The sequence below is a fragment of the Prinia subflava genome, chromosome 5 (genome assembly GCF_021018805.1).
Source record: "Prinia subflava isolate CZ2003 ecotype Zambia chromosome 5, Cam_Psub_1.2, whole genome shotgun sequence".
NCBI classification, from domain to species: Eukaryota; Metazoa; Chordata; class Aves; order Passeriformes; family Cisticolidae; genus Prinia; species Prinia subflava.
The window spans coordinates 40283669-40307526 of NC_086251.1; the positions used below are offsets into that span (position 1 = coordinate 40283669).

Below are 23858 nucleotides of genomic sequence, written 5' to 3' on the forward strand. Positions count from 1 at the left end.
TGGCACCACAGGGGATAGATGAGCGGTGGAGGGTGGTGCCAACACCCTCCTGTGTCATCCTCACTAACTAAGCCCTCCAGAGGCATCACAGCAAGCCCTGTCACTCACCAGTGACCATGGAGACAGCATATGCCTTTGTCCCCAGCAAGGTGTCCCCACCTAGTGCTCTGTCGCCTCTTGACACCACTTGTCCACTTGCCCCGTGGGGACAGCTTGACCCCAGCAGTGTGTTCTGGCACGTGTGGCTGCCAGAGTCTGTGGAAGAAGGAGCTGGTGTCTGCATGTGTGGTGAGAGGAGAGGTAATGAAGCTCCTGATTTCCCAGCAGCTGATGCCTGCCTGAGTGATAGCTCTTAATTGGCTTCTCTCTGCAAAACTCCTCTCCTGCCAGCCCCAGGAGAGATGGCATTGCCACAGGCTGTGCCTCCCCGTGCTCTCCCTGCTGCAGGCTGTTTCTGGGGAGCAAAGAGGAAAAGATAAACTAGGTGAAGAGATGCACTGCTACATGATTTTTAAAGGGTGGGGATTTTTGACAGAAATGAAAATTTGCCCTGTCTCAGTTAATTAGCTATTTCCTTACTGGATTACTGTGCAGGGAAAACATTCACCATGCTATTAAGTGAGCCAAAGGACTCACTCTGCTTTTATTTCCCTGTGTCTCTTTTCTCACTATCCTCCAGGTGAGAGATGGGGGCAAAATAAAGGCATTTCTGCTCCACCAGCGTGGCTGCAATCCCACCCCACTGATGGGTGCTGGTATGAAGAGCAGATGGTGGCTTTGCCTCTGCAAAGGGCTTTGTCCTCCCAAGGAGTGAGGGTGCTGGGAGTGCAGCAGGAAGGACACCCCATGTCCTGCTCTGGTAGTTTCCACATCACCCACCTTGGGGCTGATCCCAAGGAAGGGTGGGTTGTGGGAGGACCAGTGTCCAAGTGGATCTCATTGGCTGGGGACAGTGTCCCACAGGGGTTCTGAGTCCCCCCCACACCACACCAGTTTCTTTCCCCTTTGCCATCCTCTCACCTCATCCCTGTGGGAAGAGGAGTGAGATCCAGCACGACCCCATCCCAGCTTCCCCCATCACCACTTCCCAGCTCCTGTTTGTAGGCAGTGAGGCTGTTTTGGCACTCCACAGCACTTGCTGAGGGGTGAGCAGCAGCAGCAGAGCAGGCGACAGCTCAGATGTATTGGTCGCTCAGATCTGTGCTGAGGTGCTCGTGCTTTTTTCCTCTGCAGCTTTCTTCCTGGCTGCTTCCCAGGAGGATGTAGGATTCAAAGGCCATCCCTGCCCTTGGCACAGGCTCCATCCACCCTGTCCTGAGCTGCTTCTGAAGAGAAAGGCCTGAAGGAAGTGCTCACCTTGATGCACTTTTGTGGAGGTTACAAAAGGAGCGCAAGCTGGAAGACAACGTGTTTTCCACTGCTGTGAAAAGAAACCAAATCCCACTACACTTCAGACAGTGCTGCTCTGAGGTCCTGGCTGAGCAAGGAGCATCTCCAAGGCAGGGGAGGGATGGAGGGGATGTTCAACCAGTCCAGGGAGTGGGGCTGGCTTGGTCCCCAAGTCCTTGTCCTCACAGCAAGACGGGCATCTGGGGCACCTGGTCATGGCACTTCTGGCAACCCAAAGGCCACAGAGTGTGAAACGAGAGAGGGGTGTTTGTGCACAGATCTGGGGAAAGGGGCAGGGAACGGGCTTTCTGGTGACTGTGTGGGTCTGCCTCTCGGTGTCACTGGCTTAGGATGAAGGCTGGTAGTACTGGGGGGCAACTGAGCCAGGGCATGGGCATCGGGGGAGCAGGGGAGGAGGGCGATGGTACAGGGTTGCTGAGGCCAGGGTGAGGTGCCTGAGCTGAGGGTGCCAGACAGGACCTGCATTCAGGGACAGACACCTGCAGGCATCTGGTGAGGAACTTGGTTACAAACAGATGTCCTAATCATGAATGGAGAAGAGGGAGTTGTTCTGCCATGTCATGGAACTCTTCAGTTATTTATTAACCAGTTGCAGTTATTTTTTAGAAAACTCTGGCATGCAGAGAAGGACAGCAGGTTATGATTATAGGACATCACTGTTTTATCAAGCCTCCTCCACCCCCATCTCACAGAACCCCAAATTCTCCCTTATCAGCCACCAGAGATCTCACTTTGTCTCTGCCCCTCTACACAGACAAAGATCATTGCACTTTCTGCCCTTTGCATCACCTCCCACAGCAGTGACCTGCCAGGCTCCCTCCATTCCTTCTCCTTTCTGGGCTAGACATGTTGCCAGGCCAGAACCTGAGGGTATTCCTCCTGTCTCACAAATTTCTGATCCTGGGGGATCTGGACCATTACAGAGCTCTGCTGCTGAGCTGAGGGTCCCGGTTGGGAGAGGGACCCCTTCTGTGGGGGGACAGGAGGAAGGGGGTGAAGAGTCACTTCTTCCACACCCACTGGTAGAGTTTAGTTAACTTTTTTTTTAAGCTAAATCAAATTTCTGGAGCTTGAACCTTCCCTGACTGCTGTGTCTTGTTGTCTTTTTGCTTCCTTCCCTTCTGCTTAGGCAGCTACAGCAGACGCTGTGAGTCTTTAATCAGTTATTTAGCAGTGATCATGCTCTTCCTGGGATTTCAATTTCCACATGTTTCCCTTCAGGCTGTTTCCAACTAATTTCTCCATTTGCATAATGCCACCCTTAGGGATGCTCTGGCACACCCCCTTCTCCCCTGCTCTGACAAGTTCATCAGAGATTCAGGCTATTAGTGGAAAAGACTCTAATTCTGTTGGCCCTTTTGACTGCTCCTTCCCCATGCATCTCCAATTAAAAAAAGACAAAGAAGCAGTTTGGGGTTCAGAGGGATGGAATGCCCTTGGGAAGTGGGCTGAAGACTGTTGGACCCCCCACCCTTGGAAGCCCCTGGAGGGAACCAGCTGGAAGAATTACAAATTCAGAAGCAAAAGCTGCATCTTATTGTAGATTCTAGTCTGGCAGCCCAAATAATTTTGTCTGGACCAGAATCAGCAGGGACCCCCCCAACCTTGATGATTCTGGGGTACTTGAAGGGGAGAGATGAGGAGGGCTTTAGCTGGGACAACACTGAGCTGGAGGGTGGTAGGTCTGGTCACCCCTGCTGCAGATGCACCCACAGACATCCCCTCTCCTGAAATAATGTTCTTGCTTGGTTATTTGGAGGGATGGACATCCAGGAAGGCTGAATATATGCAGAGAGGGGAATGAAAACCATCACATGGGTGCCAGGTGATTCTGCCCTTTATTGCTCTTCTCTAAGGCCACCTCATCTCTTTTGGACATGCCAGCCCTTCCCCGCAAATTCTTTCTCTCTGTCAACCATCAGAAGCAAGATTTGCTTATTTCCTCCTGATGTTTGTATTCTTCTGCCCCTCTTCAAGCAGATTTTATGCTTCTACTACACAGAGATGCTCTGGTCTCTCTCCCTAATTCTTGTCCAACTATACACGGAAAAAAAGGCCTACACCACCATCCTGCTCTCAGTGGTATTTGCCCACTGTGATCTATGCTGAAATACATCTCCCTCCAAGATACCTGGACACCAGCTAGATTATAACTTCCTTCAGGGACAGCATAAACACCTCCAGGTTTAAGTGAGTGCGGCACCCTTGTCAGGCTCACCTCTTTGATAGCCAGCTCTATGTTATTATAAACAGAGTCTTTTCTCCTCCTTTTTTTTATTAGTTCTTCCATGTTAAAAAACGTAATGGGAACCTTCAGACCAGCTTCTGTACAGATCTCTGATGCGCTTCTCTCTGTTATGGCTCAAGTACAATGGCAATCTCAGACATTAACATGCTTCTTTAGGATGGAATGTACATTTGAATGGCACCCAGCTGGAGGAACATGCTGCATCTCGTGCAAAGCTGGCTGCAGCTTGCCCAGAAACTCTGGGAAAGGGGTGAGGGATGCCCAGAGTCTGTCTGCAGTCTCCTGCACATGGGAAAAGAGGCAACAGGGGAGCCAGAGAGAGGAAGGATGGTCAAAGGTGGATGCTGGAGAGTGGGGGGTGAGGCATAACTTCTTAACACCAGCCCTTTGGGCAACCACTGCCTTCATACCCACCTCTGAAGCATTTAATGTGTTGCTGACAATATACAAATAGGCAAAAGTAAGATGTATGGGGAGGATGGTTGGTATTTCCTTGTTACTAGAGGCTTTTGGATGGATGGATGGATGGATGGATGGATGGATGGATGGATGGATGGATGGATGGATGGATGGATGGATGGATGGATGGAGATACCTCTCTCCAAGGCATGGGAAGGAGTGTGTTGAGGTCTCAGGCTCCTTCCACGTCTCTTCCTTCTCTGGATCTCATGCCCTCACAAACAGCACTCCCACCCCAGATTCTGCAGGTTTTGCCAGCCTTTTCTTTCCATCCCCTTTGTGTGCAGGGCCCTGCCCTAGTACAAGGAGTGGAATCCTTCAGGCCAGCACCCTTCCCGGGACACTTCTTAGGTAGAGATTTCCATTACAAATCTTTTGAGGGCCCAGCACTCTGGGATGGCAACCTTATGAGGCCTCTGACTTGGGATCATCATGGCAGTCACTATTAACACAGAGAAAACCTTGCTGTCTTTACCAGCTTGTGCCAACAAAGGGAGAGATGGTGGAACCACCAGCCTGCCTTCGTCCTTGTTTCTGATTTGGGATAAACCAGCAACTGGGATATTCTCCTGTGGATCAGGGGTCTGCCTGCAGAGGGATGCAGAGAGCATGCCTCTTGGTCTTGTCCATGGTCTGTCCTCCTACTTCACTGCAGCTGAGGGGTCAGGCCACCCCACGGCACTAAAGTGAGAATGTTGTCCCCATCACAGGAGTCTGGAGACCCCACCAGGACTCTGGCCTCCCAGAAGATGCAGCAGTCATTCCCTGGCACCATATTCCCTCTTCTCCCTGTGTGTACCCTTCATGGGCCAAGCCTGGGCAAGTGACAGATCTCCCAGCTGCGGGGCTGAGAAGGGAAGCTGTAGCCCCAGATCGAGGTGGCTGCACCAGCCCAGCAGCAGCATGCGGTTTCTCTCCTGCACATCTTCCACCAGGCAAATGTGCTCCTCCTTGTCCCAGCAGCCAGGCTGGTGCTCAGTTCCCTGTTGCTAGATGGTCGCACACCACAGCCTCAGGGAGAACGGGGTTCTACTGTTTGTCTGAAAGAGGAAGAAACTTGCACAGGACATCCATGCTGGGGCCCTGCTGTGCAAGCAGCCCTTGCAGGCACTGGTGCTCCGTGCTCCACAGGAAAGCTCAGTCCCAGAAGGGTCAGCAGCCAGGGATGGCAGTGACATGCAGGTGGCAGCTACACGTGGCCCCCTTTGGAGAGATAAGCAATCAGTGCTACCACCACCCCGATGTACACTCCTGTGCCAATGGTTATGGAGAGCGCGGCAAGGAAGAGGGCTCGGCGGGAAGCTGAACTGGCCAGATGAAAATCTCCTTTGGAGACAGCCTTGCTGGTCTGGAAGGAGAAGAAATGCTTGTTGCTCACAGCTGTACCAACCTGGCCTTTCACTAGCATGCAGTTGTTTCATTACTGAGTCAGTGCTTTTTGTCTGGCCACTGCACCCCGTGGAGGCTGGGAACAGACAACAAGGTACCTGTCTGTCAGTCTGGGAGGGCTCAGAACAGCAGTGCCACCTGCACACATTTCCCTGTGGATTTTGCCTCCAAGGGAAGCAAGGGCTTCAGCTTGTTGTCTGAAAGTACCCATCAAAGCACACAGCCAGAGCTGTGAGTGGGTGGCTGGACCCTTGTAAAACCTCAGTGCATGGGGTGATGGCTGTGTGGCACTGACCACCCTATACAGAAATGTAACAAGAACTGCCTGGGCTCAGGGAGCTGACTCTTGATGGCATGGTCTCTTGGTCCAGCTGTGCTGCCACCTGATTTTTGCTGCATGGGGTTTTCAGCTGAAGCCTATTTGCTGTTGAAGAGCTGATGAAACGAGCAGTGGAGACAGATCCTCTTCCCTCTGGAAAAGGATGGCAACTTCCAGCTTCTTTGAGTGCTCAGGACATATTCCAAGCTGCTCTAGTTATTACCTGCTACTTGAGTTCAAGTTGCCAGGTGAGCATCAATGCATTCAATGTGCAAAGACATCAAACAAAGGTATGGTCCTTGCCTCAGTGAATGATTAAAGGGGGTAGTTATAGAGCGTGGAGCTAGATATAAAGTACCCCACCTACATCATCACGTGGAGAGTGCACTGTCCTGTCTTGTACTTGTAATATGTGCAAAATGTGAGATCAACTGCTCCTTGGAGTCCTAATCAATTAATGCTTCCCCTGCATCTCTCCAGCTCTGTGCCAGGCACTCATGTAATATATTTTTCCACTTGTGTTCCTATCCTCTTGATTTAACTTCTTAATGCCTACCCCCCATCTATTCTTGGTACAGCAGCATCTGTGCAAATGTGGAGTAAATCCCCTGGCTCTGCATGAATTATTCTGGGTCAACAGCGAGGTAAGTGAGCCCAGGCTCCGGGCTAAGCCCTCAAGGACACAGCAGCTCCTCTGAGCTGCTGCAGCCTGAGGGCCATTTCCTCTCCAGCCTCTGCCAGCCTGGCACTGGCTCCCACAGGTTAGGCAATGTGCATCAGAAACAACTGCAAGGGAGGAGCAGTGGTGTGACATGGACACCCAGCTCCCCTTTGTGTCCAGCCTCCAGGGCAGCCTGGCTCCTGTGGGATGAGTGTCATGGTGTAGAACTTCACATTACTGGAGAATGGGAGGACGGGTGGGAAAATGCCATTTTCCTGGACCTGGATGGAGAGTGAGAAGTTGGGCAAGGGGCCAAGAGAAGCCCCAATTCCCTAAATAGCAGCCAGAAAACCCAAAGGAAAGGGAAAGATAAGGATGCAGTCCTGACCTCCAGTAACCCACACCAGAACTGGAAGGGTTCCCACCCCACAGCAATTGTGGAGACATCCAGGAGCACCCTTTGTCTCAACCTTCAGAGTTATGGCCATGGCACAGAGATGAGTCTTAGATTCAGAAAGGTGTTGGTCACCTCCATGGGTTGCTGTGGTTTTCAGGGCCCTTGCTTTAGCACTTGGCACATGCAGGCAAGCAAAGTGATTCCTTACCCCTTGGGAGAAGTAGAAGGCAGCAATCCCCAGGGGCCAGAAGCAGCACAGCATGGAGAAAAGGGCCAAGCCCAAGTGGTCCCGAGGGGGAAGCATCAGGAAATGATCCTCGCTTTCGCTGTCGCTGGAGGAGTCGCTCTGCAAAGCCAGATGGATTCAGCACATGCCCACCTCCCCGTGCCACTCCGCAGGCTGCATCTCAGCACCTCGCCTCCCAGCTCCCACTCTCTCCTGATCCTGTCACATATTCTCATACAATTCCGACTGGCAAATTCAAGGAGTAAATTTCAAAAATATTTTAGACTCTTCGGCATGGTTTGATGAGGAAGAACGTAGCTCAACAAATTCAAGAGTGTAATGGATTCTCGGCTCCCTGCCAGAGCAAATGCTGGGGGTCTGGGATTTCCCTGCATTAGAGAGAGTCCTAAACTGAAATATCTTCAGCTTTGGCAGAACTGACTGTTTGTCAGCTTAAACAAACTTAAACAAAGTGACTTATCCCCATTAGAGACTGAGAGATCAATATCCTGCTAGACTAATTTAGGAAGTGAGGGAAAGCATTTGAAGTGGAGCCTACACTGGAAGGGCAGCCTGCCCTGTCCCCTTAGTGAGCCACTGCTGAGTGGCTGTGGTGAGCCCTCTTGCCTTTGGGCACCGCTGGGCCAGCCTCAGACCACCCTGCAAATGATGTGTCTTGGTGAGGAGGGGATGCAGAGGTGGGGACATCCCTGCTGCCATCTGAACAGGCTGCATCACCAACACCAGAACAAGCAGAGCTATGCTGGGTCATCAGGCATCAGCTCCAGTGAGCTCTGGGACCCTCTCCCACCTGTCAAGATCCGGGATGATTTTTCCCAGCTTTAGCACCACTGTGCAAGCCAGAGTGGGGCACAGCACAGCAACGAGGCTCTTTGTCAGCTCCCATTCTTCCTGTGCAGGATTCATCCTGTCTTTATATATATAAAGCTTTCCCTGAGCTGCTGCCATCACGCATGTGAATTTTGATGTTATGCAAGAATTGCAGTTTCTCTTTAGCTCGAGTGCCACAGCAGCGGCAGGCTGCCCTTGTCAAAGCATTCCCATTTCCCAAGGGTCCCGCAGAGACCCACCTCCCTTTTGCTCCCAGCAGCAGGCAGCCAGGCTGCTCTTAGGGAAGCTGACCTCTTTTTGAGGTCAGCAGTGAGGAAAAAGGAGGAGAAATTATAAGGAGACAGAAGAACCTGGGTGCATAGGGAGGCTGGTGAGGCAGGAGATGGAAGGATTTGGAGGGGAGTTCTGGCTAAAGAAGGGAGAATTAATTATCAAGAATTTGAGCCAATGTCCAGAAAGAATGGCCACAGGAGTTTAGTGCTATCCCACCTGTCCAAGCTCACCTCATACTCCTGGAGCTCCTCTTCTTCCACCTCATAGGAAACAGTTTGGATGCGGATGTCACTCTCTACCAGGCAGGACCCTTGTGCCTCATGCCCTTCAGGACCTTCAGATGGAGACTCTTTGCTTTCTGTAAAAGTGGTCTCACAGCTTTCCATCTTGCTGTCCTTGGCCTTGAGAGCAGTCTCATCCTTCACAAGGATGAAACTGGGGCCATACAAAGCTTCAACAGCCAGCTGCAGGGAACTGGCATCCAGCAGCTGGTGAGTCCTGGCACCGCCAGTGTTTTGGAATATGTAGGAATACAGTTTTCCTTGGCAGCGATGGCTGGGGTAGTCCTGGCTGTGATGCTGGTGGTAAGAATAGCTGCTGCGAAGGTGGCCATTGGATTTGGCCAGGAGTGGGTTTTGGAGCTCACGCACGCTTTCCATGCTGCCGGCAGTGGCGGTGGTGGGGAGATCCTGCAGGAGCAGAGGGGGTGGGAGGGAGCAGGCTGTTATTTCAGCAAGGAGAGGGCGCAGAAAAGCCTCTCACCCGTGCACAACCAATGTCGAGAGGCTAGCAGGAACAGAAAAATTAGACAATACTGGAGAAAACACGACCCCTCCCCACCTCTGCACAGCTCGAATGCTATCTGCCCAGGTGGTAGCAAGATAAGGGTGCAGCCCTGCAGTGAGGTTATCTGATTCAGGCTGGATTAACGTGAGGACTTGCTGTATCTATAATGCATCTTAAGTTGGCCATGTGCAGCCTGACAGGAAAGGACCTGCTGCATCTTTTCTGCCGGTTCATAATGTGTGCTGTGGCAAAGACTGACAGCACAGAAGTAGATAAGAGACTGACAATTACTCGAGGAGCCTCCCTGAATTCCCATGGCGAATTGTATTTCTCTGGACATTACACATACACCTAACTGGCTTTCAGGTGCATGGGAAGTTCTCTAGGACTCATCCAAGGCTGAGCTGGGGCTGGGGCAAATGCAGTGAGCCACCAAGGGAAGCCAGGGGGCTGCTTGTGAGGACATGGAGGTGGTGTTTAGGCTGGGTGGGAGTGTTGGGTGCTCATCCAGCTGTGAGGAGAAACAGAAAGAGGTGGAGATTAAAGGGGAGACTCCATGAGGTTTGGTCCACTTTGAAATGATGACATTTTAAGTAAATGATTCATCACATCAAAGTGCTGTTTAAACCAGCTCCATCCCTGGGTACAGTGGCAGCCAGACAGCCTTGGCTCTGGGCCACCAGCTTCAGAAACTGCTGAGTCCAAATGAGATCCTCAGCTACAAATGTCAACATGGGTTTCTTCCTTAGGGAAATTCACCTCCCTCTCCCTTCCTCCATTTCAGAGTGCTGAAACCTTGTACTGCTCTCATTTTTTTTTTCCCAGGAAAATTTTTCAGATGAAATATTTCCATCCCTTTCCTTCAAAGAAGCATTTGGCTTCTTGGAACAAGGAGAAGTACAGTGAAATATCAGCATTCTCAGGAGAGACAAACAATTACTTTGCCCTCTTCACTGCCTGAGCCCCAGGTTTTACAGTCTCTTTAGCATTTCCCCAGGTCCCAGACCATGCCACCTTATTGCCTTGCAACCTCAAATGTTCCTGTCCTCCTCAGAGACCTTGGACTCCTCTGCAGGATGCTGTGTAGCAGGGTCACACTTCCTCCTGCTGTAGGAATCCCTGAGGTGCACTTGGTTTTCTGATAGACAGCATATCACCTTGGCTTCAAATCTCAAGAAGGAAATATAAATAGAGAAACTGAAGACTTTAGAGAGTGAAAAACCCAAGTGGTCCCGTTTCCTTGGCCAAATGCTAACACATCATGCAGGTTTGGGACCCGTGCATGGCTTTAAATGGACCTCTCAATTGGCTTTGTTTGGGCAGTAGTCATCAAATTTTGGAAATCTGCTCAGGAAAATGGAACTGTTCAAAAGCCCTCTCATGCTGCTAAAACACTGTGCATTTTGGTGAATGCCCTTCACTTCTCCCTTCCCAAAACCATTCCCTGCCTTCTGCAGTCTCCCACCTTACTTATAAAGCCAGTAATGGCTCGTGCAGCAGATGGCCATTAAGTATTTTCAAAATATTTAAGGGAGATGCATATTTGTAGCAAAGATGGTTTTATTTTCTGCACGGACACAGAGAAGCTCAAAGCTACATCCCAGTTTTCAGGCAAGGAAACCATGATCCTCTTCTTTGCTTACCTTAACATGCAAATTAGATTGCTAATAAAATAACTTAATTTTTAACAAAACACTAAGGAGAGACAGTCACCAAGTGTCATTTGATAGCAGCAGCCAAAGCAGGAACCCAGTGCTAGAGAGAGAAAATGGACAGTTTTAGTACAGCATCCACGCCTTATCTCAAGAAATGATTCTGGCAGCAAGCTAGGGTAGGAAGGAATGGGATCTTGCTGAGGACTGCTGAAGGGAGTCACTTCCAAATGTGTTGAGAAACACCAGCAGACAGACTGCGGGCAGGCTGCTGGCCACTGGGGGCAGGTGCTGCCTGTGTGGGAGTTGCTGTGCTTCTCACTTTGGGTCCTCAGCCACAGGCTGGAGAAGGAGCAGAGCTGCTCAGAAAAGCCATACGTTCACAGCAGCAAGTGCTGGGAAACACAGCGTGGGAGGGGGAAGGAAGGGAAAGGAGCTGGGAGGAATTGGAAACCTAAAAGGCAGTTTGGGAGGTGCCAGGGAGCCAGTGTGGGAGGAGTGCCTCTATGCAGCTGGGCTGCTGCTGGACATGGACTCGGTTGAGTCCCAAAGGATGCTAGGAGGGCTGGTGGGAGATGTCTCACTGACCTGGGCTGTGGGGAAGAGGCAGCGAGGGCTTGCAGGCAGCAAACTTCCTAGGGTGGACATACCTTGGAAGAGTAACAGTGTGAGTAGCAAAAGAAATCACTGGGAAAAACTCCAGAAGTATGGAGAAGTCTGTGAATGTGGGCTGGGCAGGGCTGAGGCTTCATCCCAGGGAACTGAGGTGAGCTCAAACGTCTCTGGTCCCTCAAACTGTGCTGGAGCTGTCCTTAGAGCAGAGCCAGGATCTTGGAGCTCCTGCACAAAGCATGAATAGGGCAGAGCTATAGCTAGAAGGATTTAGCCTGGGCTAGTACTATACCCTCTGGAATTATAAAAGATTTACCTGTACTAAAGTCTCTTTTCCTCGCTGCCTTCCACTCTTGGGAGCTGGGGCTGATGCTTTCCCTTGGAGACTGCAGGGACAAGGGCAAAAGTGCAGAAGAAAATCTCACTATGCTTCAGATAAATAAGCACAGGAGCCACCAACTGCAGCCTTCATGCCCATTCCTGGCATTTGTCAGCAGTGGGGAGGGGACAATGAGGGCCAGTGTCACAACATGCTTACAGCACGGAAAAGCAGCCAGGCTGAAACCTTCCTCTCCAATAATGGTGAAGATGTGAAAGAGTCCCAGTACCAGAGGGATTAGAAATGCTCCCCATGCCTCAGTCGCCAAGATCAGCACATCAGCACATCACATAGAGACCACGTACTGCATGGTCTGGGCTTGCAGATGGAGACATAGGCCACCACCAAGCCTCTGGAGATGACATTAGAGAGGGAATTGCAGAGAGAGTGAGGACCAGTCCTGCATGCACTTGCACAGGGAAGGAGAGACTCACACCATCCCTGCAATTGTCCCCAAACCCCATTTGGGTTGTCTGAATCCTACAGGGAATTTAGCCACGCAGGGACTTAAAAAAGGAAGGCTGGTAATAAAATAGGCCTGGTGATAAAGAAAGTCTGTTAATAACCAAGGCTGGGGAAAGAGGAATGAAGTCAGAAGATGAAAGAAAGAAAGCAGGAAAAGCCAAATTTGTCAAAGAGTGGCCATTCTCTGTCCCGATTACCAGCAAGACTGGGTAGCACACATATCCATCAGCCCCATGTGGCTGGTCTGGGCAGTAGTGGCAGCAGGTAACGCATGGGGAGGATGCACACACACAGACGTGCTGCTAGGTGCACAGGGAGGATGTGCACATACAAGCACAACTTGGGCACACCTGGGAGGAGCAGACTGCGGTGCCTTGGTTGATCTGCACCATTGCTGCAGCTCTACTGCTGCCTGACAGCTGCTGGCTCCCTACCGAGCTGCCTCCCCTGTGCACGGCTGCTCCTGTAACCAGCTGGCTGAGCAGGGCCCCCACACTCCCCAGCCCTGTTGCAGCAGTCCCCAGCAGAGTGAGAAATGCACAGCTGTGTTGTGTACTCTCAGCTTCTTAAGGCAAGTACTGAGTAAAAGTAGCCAAAATAAGGCATAAAAATAAAGAGGTAGCAAATTCAGCTTTGTGTTTCACAGATCTCACCTCCACACCACATCCCCTGAGGCAGTTCTCAGAGGGACCCTTGGCACAGATGCCGGCTATGATAAGCCAGTTAATGATGAATTAAGCAGCTGTTCCAGGAATCGATCATCATTTAATTGCTCTGTCAAGCAAACGCTCTGCCTTGCTTCCCGGGCTCATTAGCAGGTTGTGGCTGTGATGCATGTCCCCAGACTCCAGCGTGAGAAGGTTAGCCCACCCTGGCTCTCCCCTTCAGGACAGCACCAGGGGAGGTCGGTGCCCTCAGGTACTGGTGTCTGCTGCACTGCCATGCCCTGGCTGGTCTGAGAGCAGGGGACAGTGTGAATGCCTGTTCCTGATCCAGATGATGTTAAGCAGCACCATGGCCAGGCACTGTTGCCATAGGCCCAGGACAGAGGTGGACCCACTCCTGATGGAAGACGAAAGCATAGGAGATTTGCTGAGCACTTGTCCCTGAGCCCAGACCTTCCTAGAAGCCCTCAGGAGGTGCTTTGGATCTTCTAAGCAGAGGCCCAGGTCCAGTCAGGACACAGTACCTCTGCCTCTGGGCATCCAAGCTTGTGATTCTGCCCAAGAGAAAACCATCTCACAAAGGCTGATGAGAAGCAAAGGCACAGGATTGCCTGGGCAGTTGTCATTTTGGAGAGGGGGGTGAAGGAAGGGCTGTGAAAGCTCATGGACAGTGTGTCTGGCAGGAGTGGACCAAGCCCTCTCTCAGCCATAGGAGCCCGTGCAGCAGCATGGATACCTGCTATGTCTCAGCCCCGAGCCCCGCAGAGTGAACCACAGCTCAAGGGGAGAAGGAATTCCTTTCATCAGCCCCACAGACACGACTGCAGAAAGAAGTTTTCCTCCAGCCAACACTGGAGCCCTCCCATGGGTGCTTGTCTGACACCACTTCTTCTGTCTTGGGCACAGCACCAGCATGCAGATTGTGTGGCTGTTCATCCCTGGGGTGTAACAAAGCCTTCACCAGTCCTGGGAAAGGTTGCTGTGGCATGAGCATCAGGTGAGGTGGCTTGGGGGCTGGAAAGGACAGAGAGGTGATGTAGGGGAGGCAGGTCTCAGTGTGGGGCAGGAGGGAAGGGTGGTGAGACATGATGGCATCAATGGGGCTGGCAGAGAGGGTACCCAGAGAAACAAAAGAGTGCAGCGGGGACAGCAGTGGGAAGGGAAATGGTGGGCAAGAAGCATGGGGCAGGGGAAGCAAAGTGACATCTGAGCCACACAGAGAGCTGGACCCTGGCCACTGACATGGAGAAGAAAAGGACTGTGAAGCTGCTGAAGAGGAAAGAGTTGGTGAAGACCAAGAAGGAGGGAAGAAGGTGACACAAAGCCTGTGGACTTGGATTAGAGGGAGGATAGCTGAGGCATTTGTGATGTAGAGAATCTGATTCACACCTTTGATGCAGTTGGTTTGATAGAGCTGGAAAGGAGTGAATAAAATGCTTGTTCTGATCTCCTGACAGGTGGAAAGCCAGTACCAAAGGGCTGCTGGCTCCAACAGAGACTAAATTGCTCTGAGAATTGGGATGCGATGGGCTGCTTTTCAAGGATCACAAGTCAAATTGGACAATTTCCAGGTGGAAATCGGGTCTTTATTGTCTCTGATAAAAATGATTCTCTGCGGCGGTGTTCTGACCCAGCTATGCTCAGAACAAAGGTGCTGCTCCTAATGGTAGGAAGCAGCAAATCCATCCCTGGGGCTGGCTGGGAAGACCCGGGCTGGTTTTGGAGAAGTCGTTCCAGGGGCTCTACAGGGCTGGGGCTCCTGCCCCTCCCTGTCCCCAGATCCGGTCCCAGTAATCTGCACACGCTGCCCGTGCGCATCACATCAACAGGGGAGCAGTGAAAACTCCATCGCCTCCATGCAGGCATCCCCATAACACCCAGCCTCACACCGGGAGCGCCCGCACACAGGCTGTGGGTGTTGGTGGCTGCCCTGTCCCCCGCCTTGGCCGCGTCCGGCGCTCGCCAGGCGGCCGCCAGGTGTCCCCGGCGCTCCGCACAGCGCCCGCCGCGCCGCCCGCACAGCCCGCACAGCCCCGCACGGCCCCGCACGGCCCCGCACAGTCCCGCACAGTCCCGCACGGCCCCGCACGGCCCGCACAGCCCCGCACCGCCCGCACAGCCCCACACAGCCCCGCATGGCCCGAACAGCCCCGCATGGCCCCGCACAGCCCGAACAGCCCCGCATGGCCCCGCACGGCCCCGCACCGCCCGCACAGCCCCGCATGGCCCCGCACAGCCCGCACAGCCCGCACAGCCCGAACAGCCCCGCACAGCCCCCCACAGCCCGCCCCGCCCCGGCCGCGGGGCCCGGCCGCTCCCGACCCTCGGCGTCGCGGTGCCGGGACGGCGCCTGCGGGCAAAGCCTCCGCCCGGTGCCCGTGTGTCAATCGCTGGGGGCGGCTACGGCGCCCCAACACCCCGTGGCTGGTGTTGGCTTGTCTGGTGTGAGCACGGGGTCGGGCCGGGGTCGGAGCTCACCGAGCTTGCCGGGATGCACCTCGCCGTGCCCCTCAGGCACGCGGGATACGGGAAGAATCGAGCTGGCCATGCGGGAAGAATAAAGCATGGATGGTGATGGAAATAAAGCACATGGCGGTGTGGGTGGCTAGGTGTATAATTAGCAGGTTTGGACTCTCTCGGCATCCTTTTTTTGAAGCAGGAGACGCAAACAAGTAAATAAGGTGGCTGTCGGAAGTTTCTGCAGGCTGTCCCTCTGTACTGGGATCAGGCAGGAGAGCAGGCAGTGCAGGGGGGCTGCTCCTGCGGTTGGCCCGGAGCTGGAGGGCAGCAGAGTGGCCATGGGGTGCCCATCTGAGGCAGAGGGGGTGACCTGGGCCAGGGAAAGGGACCAGGACAGGATCAGGGATGGGCAAGTTCTGAAGGTCCAACAACCACACTGGGACAGTCCTCTCAGCCTCAGAGCACTCCTGATGGGTTTGCACCCTAACAACCAGCAGCCTTCAGCACCCTCAACAACAAGCCCCTGTGAGGGGCTTTAAAGGGGCACAAAATACCAAACAAAGTAGATGGATTGCTCTCACCAGAGGCTTCTTCACTTTCCTGCACGTGGACCCAGCAGGGTTGCTGGGAGGCAGTGGAGGTCAGGGCAATGGCTCCCAGGTGTGCTCGCTGCTGGGACTGTCAGCATCTCCAGATCTTTGAGGCACCAGCCAGTGAGGACAGCTTTGGAGGCTGTTGGGTTCTCACTTCTCATCTGAGCCAAAAAATACCAGTCCAGGGTCAGGGGAGACTAATTCCCCTGCCTGCTACAGCATCTAAATCACTGTCCTGGAGAAACATGAGCTCAGACTGGGTCTGGGCTTCAACCTTCTCTTCCTCAGCTCAGGACCACCCTAAGGAATTACCCTAAGACCGCTCTCTGGAGAGAAGGCCATTGGCATCCTGCCCTCAGTGTAGAAAACCTACTTAGAAACATCCATGTACACAGAGCCACTGAGAGCCAAACTCACTGACACCTGGGCTCCAATGCTTCCAGCACAGAGGCAGCCCAATCCCTCACCCAAGATCAGGCTCCTTGCTCAGAGAGCCCAAAGGGACAAGCATCCCACTGGACTGCTCACAGAAGTCCCTCAAGATGTGTTTACTATCAAGACATTCTGCTGCTGGAAGATGCACAGAAGCTCTTGCTGGCAGATTGTAATTTTGCTCATGGCTGATTTTCCTCTGCTAATGACTACAGTCCTCAGTTTCACATCAGGTTTTCTCCATTGCTATTTATACCCAGTATTGAACTGAACACAGTGGTTATCCTAAATGGCTCCATGATTTTCTCCAAGCAGGCACTTTTACCCATACCCTTTTCTGCAGTCCCATCATCTCTACTTCAAGGCTCTTCTGCTCATGAAGTCCCACAGGCCATTCATGGTTGCATGGGACCCTGCATCCCATCCTCCCCAGAGACCAGCCCGAGAGCATCAATACCCTGTGCTGGAGCAGACCTGTGCCCCATGCTCCCCTCCAGGACCAGCTGCGCTCCCCTTTGCCCTGCAGCCCAGTCTGGGACCATGTGCAGGTCTGCACATCCCAGGGATGATCTCCCTTCAATGTCCTGGCACCCAGGACAGAAGTGGTCAGGCAGATGGAACCGGGCTTTCTTCCAGGTGAGAGACTTGCACCATCCGAGACCAATATGGGGACAGGGACACAGCACTCAAGGTGGCAGCAGTTGTTGGGGGCACAGAAACATGTCCTCCCCTTCACAGCTGTGGCTTACTGATAGAGCAGCTGAGCCACAGCACCTAACTCCATCCTCACATCTCCCTGAAAATCCCCCTCTTATCAACTGAAGCTGGCAATGTAAAGCGTCTGTGAAGGACTGCTCATTTGTCTCTGCTTAGAACATACCGGTACTCAAATGATTCATTAGCACCCTGAGGGCTGGCGCATGCGGCACCCTCCTTTCCCCACTGCCCTGTTTGCTTTATCCATGTCTCCCTGCCTTCGGCTCAGGACTGTTTCCACCTTGCTTACTATGTCCTGATGCTCCTGAGGATTCACAAGACTCCTCTGTAGTTCACGTTTAATTCATCTGCCAATGATCTGCTCTCTCTTTAAAAATGAACTTAATTTGTAGAGATGACACCTTTCTAGCTTTCTTTTCCAAACCCTAAGTTTCCAAAATCAGTGCATTTATCAGCAGTAAGATGATTTCTTGGTCCAGCAAATGAGTGGATTGCTTGTTTTCCCATCTGGCAAACATCTGCAAACCCAGACAAACTTCAAGGTGTTAAAATTATTACTGGGGTAAAAAAGTGCAATCCAAACCAGATGTTGAGAGTCTCTTCCATATTGACAAAGAATTCTCAGTGGAGATGTGCCCTCTGAGGTTCAGGAGGGGCAGTTCACATGGGTTTATTCTATCATCAGGAACATAATGAGAGGAAAGGCAGCAGCTGCCCCCAGCCGTCCCACAACCCTTGTCCATCCCACAGTATCAGACTCCAGGATGATGCAGGGGACAGTGCTAACTTTTCTTCCATATAGTATGGAAACAGCTACTACTACTACTACTACTACTACTACAAAAAAAAAAAAAAAAATCACATTTTCTTTCCCATGACCTTGTCAAGTTGCCTTGCTGAGGCACCCTCTGGACTGCTCCTTCATTTGCTGTATGGATGCTTTCCATTTCTTCCTGGCCCATTTCTCCTCCCAGCCCATGACACCACCCCCTGGGACAGGACTCAGCTTGCTTCTTGCACCCATCCAGAGTCACAGGGTGTTGAAAGAGGCAGCTGTGCTCCAGGTGAGCTGCACTGTTGGTCTGAGTGAGGACATTCTGCTCATGGTGCTTCCCTCCCAGCATGTTCCTGCTGGGTACAAGCCTCAGCATCACCCTCTTGTCCTTCCCTGCCACCATGGAAGTCATGGAGAGCAGGAAGGATTTGCAGAGAAACCTCTGCCCAGCCCAGGAGCAGCACCAGTGTGGCTCTCACACATGGCATTGAATCTCTGATGGACCTTGGGCCAATTTTTCACACCAGCTGTTGAGCTTCCAGACATACAGCTTGGGGACAAATTCTGCAACCAGCTCTGGTTTTCAAAGTATACCCGAAGTGTTGTACTCCAAAAGGAAGCTGGTTGAAGTGATGCACCCAAGAAGCACTGGGGATCATTGTAGCCTTCCCTTCCAGGCTGAGTAAAGTGTTTGGTTTGCTGCCTTTTTCACTTGACAGAGAAACAGCAACAGAAGAACAATTTGGAGGAAACCTGTCATGGATTTTTTTTTCTCTCTAATGCTGTGCCTTGGCCCTTCACTCAGAAAAGTCAATCATTTGCCCATCTCCAACTCTACAAATAGAGAAATTCTGTCTGAAGGCTTTGCCTGAAATTACCAGCCTGAAAGCAGCAATGGAGTTGCAGTTCCTGCAAGTGGTACCTGCCAGTCTCAGGCTCAGGTCCAGAACTGAATAAACTAGGCAGAAAAAGGGGGGCAGAAAGGGCAGAGCTCTGGACTACCTAGTGAAGTCAAAGATGGTCCTGGAAAGATGTGAGTACATCCCAACACAAGAAGATGGGCTGTGAGGGGGGCAGACAAACCACAGTGGCCTGCAGTGCCCATGCCTATGCCAGGGGCTCACAGACTGCTCTGCCATGAGCCCTTGGGCTGGGCAGGATTGGCCCTTTTGGGGTTTGCTCCAGGGACCTTGTAGGTGGTAGAGGGAGATTTTAATGGCCAATTTTTTTCTGAGTATTTGGTCACTTCTCTGCAAGTGACGGTGATGTCTGCAGGCTGGGCTGAGGGCAGAAAGGAGCTGGGTACCATGCAAAAGCAGGGATCTGCTGTACAAATTCACCATTCTAGAGCTGCAGCAAATTACTCATTCTTTAATAATGGTGTTTATTACCTGCCTCTGACAGTGGCTCAGGGAGACAAAGTGATGTGGATTCAGCTCCCCAAAGCTTTAGCTCTGCCAGCTGTTTTTATGACAAAAGAAACTTTTGCCAGAGAAATGCAGTCACTGCATTTTGGCTTGGGTAATTTCTCCTCTTGACAATCTACAAAGTAACCAGCAACTCTCCCTCAGAGACCAAAGCTATTTTTTTCCTTGCGCGTGGCAGGCAGGCTCAAACCTCACTTCTCTGGTTTTCCCTGGTATTTATATAGTGCTACCTTCCTACTGGGAAAAAGGTTTTTACTGGTGGCAGATCCAAGCTAAATGAAAGGGGAATTTATCTTTTTCAGAAGCAAAGGAAGGAGACCAGTAAAATGGGTTTGGGAGAGCAGCATGGCTTTTATGAAACCCGCAGCAGCTTCGGAGAAGGAATTATTAACAAGCACAGGGTAGAGAAGGAAAGTGCTTCCCATTGAAACTCCTGAACGAATGGCTTTTTCCCCCAGACACAAAATGGGAGGTCATCCTCAGGGCTATACGGAGATGGTGCTGCTCAGGGGAGTCGTGTCGCTGGCACAAGTCACGGCACGGTCAGTAGCTGTATCTACCGCGGTCCCCGGGCTGCCCCCCTGCCCAGCTGCGTCCCGGGGATGACCGGCAGTGGCGTGGCTCCCGCCGGCTGCTGAGGCTTCTCAGAAGAAAGAAAACCACCCCCAAACTTCAGCCGGCGGCTGAGCTGCCAGCCGGGGAGGGAGTCCCGAAGGCAGGCTGGGTGCAGGGTGTCATTTCAATTGCTCCGACATATCTGGCCTCCAAAACTTTGGTTGAAATCCTTACATTTGGCCACCCCAGAGCCTCTGACGAGGTAATTTGTCCTGGTTTCTCCAGGTTGTAGCCTTTCATACTTACATCCCCCAACGTATTTGCTGACCCCCCCACTGCTCCGGCGCCAAGCGGAGCTCGGCGCGAGGCTGCCTTTCCCTGGGGACGTGCTGCCATCCCACTGGAGCAGCCTGGGGACGCCGGGGACGAGCTCCCGGACCCCTGGGAACGCCGAGCGCCCTGTGCCAGCGGGGGTGCCCCCACCCGAGAGCTGTACGCGGGTCCTTACCTGCGTGTCGAGGAAGGGCTCACCCGCCAAGTTGGAGCACCGGCGGCACGAGTAGCGAGGCGGCGGCCGGCATGACGGCGGCCGGCAGCGGCTGGGCGGCCCCGCCGCGGCCTGTGGCCGGGTGGGCTCCCGGCGGCCCTGCGGCGGGCCCGGCGGCGGCCGTGGGGAGCGGCGGGAGCGGCGGAGCCCCGGCCGGCGCCGGAGTGCGGCAGCGCAGAGCCCGGCGCGGAGCCGGCGGGGAGCGGCGCAGAGCTCCGGCTGCGGCCGGACCGCGCTTCACCTCCGCGCCCGCAGAGCCGCGCTGGCCCCGCTGCGATCAGCGGCTCGAGGGCTGGCTGAGGGGAGCCGCGCCGCTGCTCCCGACGTGACTGCCGCCGCCGCTGCTTCCGATAACACGGCACGAACTCTCTCCTTTCTCTTCGGATCGCTGCATTTCCCAGGGCACAGCCCTTCCCACTCCCCCAGCAAGGGAAAGACCCAGTGCCAGCCAGCAGAGTTTAAAGGAAAAGGATAAAAGCGATTTCTCGCTGCCCGAGCCCGTGCTGAGGGGACAGGCAGCCCGGCCTGGGGGACAGCTGTCCCCAAGGACAGCCAGCTCGTTTGCTGGCTCAGTCAGGTGTTTTTCTGCCCTGCTCCGTGAGGACCAGGGTGGCAGGGTGATTTGCCCCCCACACACCTCAGCATCACTCCGATGAGTGGAGATAAGCCAGGTCTGCCCCAGCACGGCACGAGTCAACACCACAGCCCCAAGAGCCCATTCCTCCTGAGCCCATTCCCCCACACACCCCCAAATGTCCCGGGGGGCTCGTGATGCTCCCTCACCCTCCGGCAGCTCCCTGAACCCTGCACCGATGCCCTGCTACTCCTAAACTCCCTAGATGTCCCCCTAATAGTTTTCCCCACCTCAGGAGCACCCAGCACCGAGACGGCTGTTGGCAGATACACACGCAGCTGGAGCCTGGTCTAGCCACAGCGACCTGCTTGAGCGGCAGAGAGCTGCCTGCCTTTCCCCATCCCCAGAGCTGCTTTGTCAGGAGCAGTCAGTGACAGGCAGACTCAGGTGGGACCCACAGCCACCCGTGTCCACCAGCAATAGCACCCAGCTGTCACCCTCTGCAGCCCACAGTGAGTCTCCCTTGGGACTGTGCTGTGTCTTCTCAGTACAACGTGACTTTCTGAAGGTCTGGGCTTGTCTCTAACACCTCCCAGCTTCTTCCAGGAGCTGAACTGACAGTGACAGGCTATGTACCAGGGCAGCTGCGTCTCGAGGTCCCATTGCCAGAGGGGCTTGGGCACTGGCTAGGGAAGGAGATGAGCAGGGCAGCCTCCCCTCTGCTCCAGCTCTCAGATAGCTGCACATCTTTCCAGTAGCAGCTGAGACACCCTTTTGCAAAGCTAAAAGGGCTGAATTACGTGGGCTACCAACAGGACTGAAGTGCATGTGTTCCCCAAAGGAGCAGTGACAGGTGGCCATCTTTCCCTCCCTGGGGGTAATATCTGTGTCCCATTGTTGGCAGCCCCCAGGAGGTCTGGGGAGGATTTGAGTCCAGAATCCAAGCCCCAGGCTGGGGACCTCAGCAGGGACGCTGAGGATGTCAGCTGGAGCACAAAGGCTGCTGCTATGAACAGAGTGATCTCCAGGGAAAACAGGTCCCTGTGACCAGACACAGCCAGCATAGCTTAAGGGGAATCTGAGAAGGAAATAGTTGTCCCCATGTCTCTAGGGAGTGGGACAGACAGGAAAGGGCTAGGGGTGCAGTAAAGGAAGTTTTGCATCTCTGCCTCTTAGGTCTGTCAATCCAGATTAGAAGAATACTTTAGAAGTGGCCTCAGGATGTGACTGGGACACAGGGACAGAGTGGATGATTTGTAGAGGTTCCTTCAGCCCCGATGACCCCAACTGCAGCAAAGTCACAGCAGGTGTGATGTAAAGCTTTGGCTGCACACACCTCAAGACACAGTGTGGCTGTGGGGTGAGCTGCAGCCCTGTGAGGAAGGAGGGGAGTCAGTAGGACTTGCTGTGGGTGGGGATAAAGAGGTTTGGTGACAATCACCTTCCCTGAGTCAAAGTCCCCATAAGGGTCCCGCTCACGTCCTTGGGAGCTCGTGGGGATGTGGTCACCACTGACTGCCTCCTTCCCAGTCCTGCTCTTTGCTTCAGTTATGAGCTCCCATGCGGCCCTGTCCAGCCAGCATGGGGCAATTAAAGACAAAGAGGCCTCACTCCTCAAGGACAGCTTCTTGGCAAAGATGGAGGGGCTGTGGAATTTTAGGGAAGCAAGACATGCTTAAAATGCCATTTCTCCCTGTCCTGGGAGAGTGTGAAAGAAAAATTCACTTGCTGGATGAAGGATCTTCATCCATGGCTTGCTGAGGCCCAGACAGCTTTGTTGGCTTTTCTGTATGCAGAAGGCTGGGAGCATGGAGGATCACTCACAGGGGCAACACTGCCACAATGGTGTGCACGGTCACCTTCACCACAGCTGTCCCTGCACAGTTCTAGCTAGCTCCTTCCATCAGCTGGGGGTGGCTGCTCCATCCTTCACCAGAGCCACACATATCCCTGGAGCAATGTGCAGGTGCAGCAGTTGCCTGGCCAGGCAGAGGATCAACTTTTACGGATATGCTGCTTAGCAGCAGAGCCGCAGGACTGTTCCTCCTGCTTTAACAATGAGAAGGTGACATTAGCATCCCAAATCAAAGCCTCTCTGACCTCGAGTGGCTCTGAGAGAAATGTATGCATACATAGATATGTACATGCTTGTGGAGCTATGGTGAAAATCAGAAACAACCTGTTATGTGATTTGGGGCTTTGGTTTTATAACCACAGCAAGATTAGAGAGGGGCAGTGTCCCTGAGAGGTGACATGAGGCAAAAGGCTGTGTGACCTGGAAGAGTCAGCCAGAGATAAAACACTTCTGGGGCACTGAGGATAAGCTGCCAATTGGAAACTTTCCTGCCCAGAAAAAGAGAAGGGACAGACTCTGAAGGGAATGTAGCAAAATTCACAGAGCCTCCCACTCCACTGAAACTTCTTGTTGTATTTATGCATCCACTGGGATGAACTAAATGAAAATGGATATCAAAATGGCCCTTTGCTCTCAGCTGCAAGGGAGACTCTGTTGAGAACTAATCCAGCAGAAGAAAATGAGATCTCAGTACATTAAATATCAGCTGGTGCACTGTCCCATTGGACTTGTTATACAATCCAAATGATGCACCTCTTCAAAAAACAATTAGAAAAAATGTTGCTGGAGACATAACATACAAGAGGGAAAGGCTATACTTGTGTTTCAGGCCTGCCTGGCATGGAAAGGTGGGGTTTTGTTTTTGGTTATGTTCTCTCAAACATGAAAATCTGCCTGCCAATACGTTCTGAGCCTCACATGCTTCATTTAACTACAGACATAGCAACAGATAAATATGCCATGACAAATTTGGTAACATTACTTTATTGACAGCCAAAAAATAAACCCCCAGATCACTCAAGACTAAAAGCCTGAACTCCTGCCAAACAATCACAAGTGAAGTGCTGAGATGAAAGATTTTGCCCCAGAAATGGGCAGACGTTACTAAAACGCCCAATAAGTGGAAGGTC

The 23858-nt window shown here is 52.8% G+C and overlaps 1 protein-coding gene across 1 annotated transcript; it reads right to left on the bottom strand.

Annotated features, from left to right (window-relative positions):
- Positions 1–1970: 1970 nt before the first annotated feature.
- On the bottom strand, positions 1971–20517 carry SYNDIG1L (synapse differentiation inducing 1 like). The gene is made up of 4 exons (XM_063397345.1): positions 20261–20517; positions 8465–8923; positions 7092–7229; positions 1971–5465 (listed from the first exon to the last, which is right to left on the bottom strand). The coding sequence occupies exons 2-4, from the start codon at positions 8891–8893 to the stop codon at positions 5307–5309; spliced, it is 726 nt and encodes a 241-aa protein (XP_063253415.1). The 5' UTR covers positions 8894–8923; positions 20261–20517; the 3' UTR covers positions 1971–5306.
- Between the last annotated feature and the right edge of the window lie 3341 nt (positions 20518–23858).

Bases quoted from the DNA above. Each gene is read 5' to 3' on its own strand.
- SYNDIG1L (XM_063397345.1), bottom strand. From the start codon at position 8,893: ATGGAAAGCGTGCGTGAGCTCCAAAACCCACTCCTGGCCAAATCCAAT. The intron at 7,230-8,464 runs GTGAGCTTGGAC...CTGGCTTTGCAG, and splicing joins AGGAGCTCCAGGAGTATGAG to AGCGACTCCTCCAGCGACAG. The intron at 5,466-7,091 runs GTAAGGAATCAC...TTCTCCTTCCAG, and splicing joins CCTTCTACTTCTCCCAAGGG to ACCAGCAAGGCTGTCTCCAA.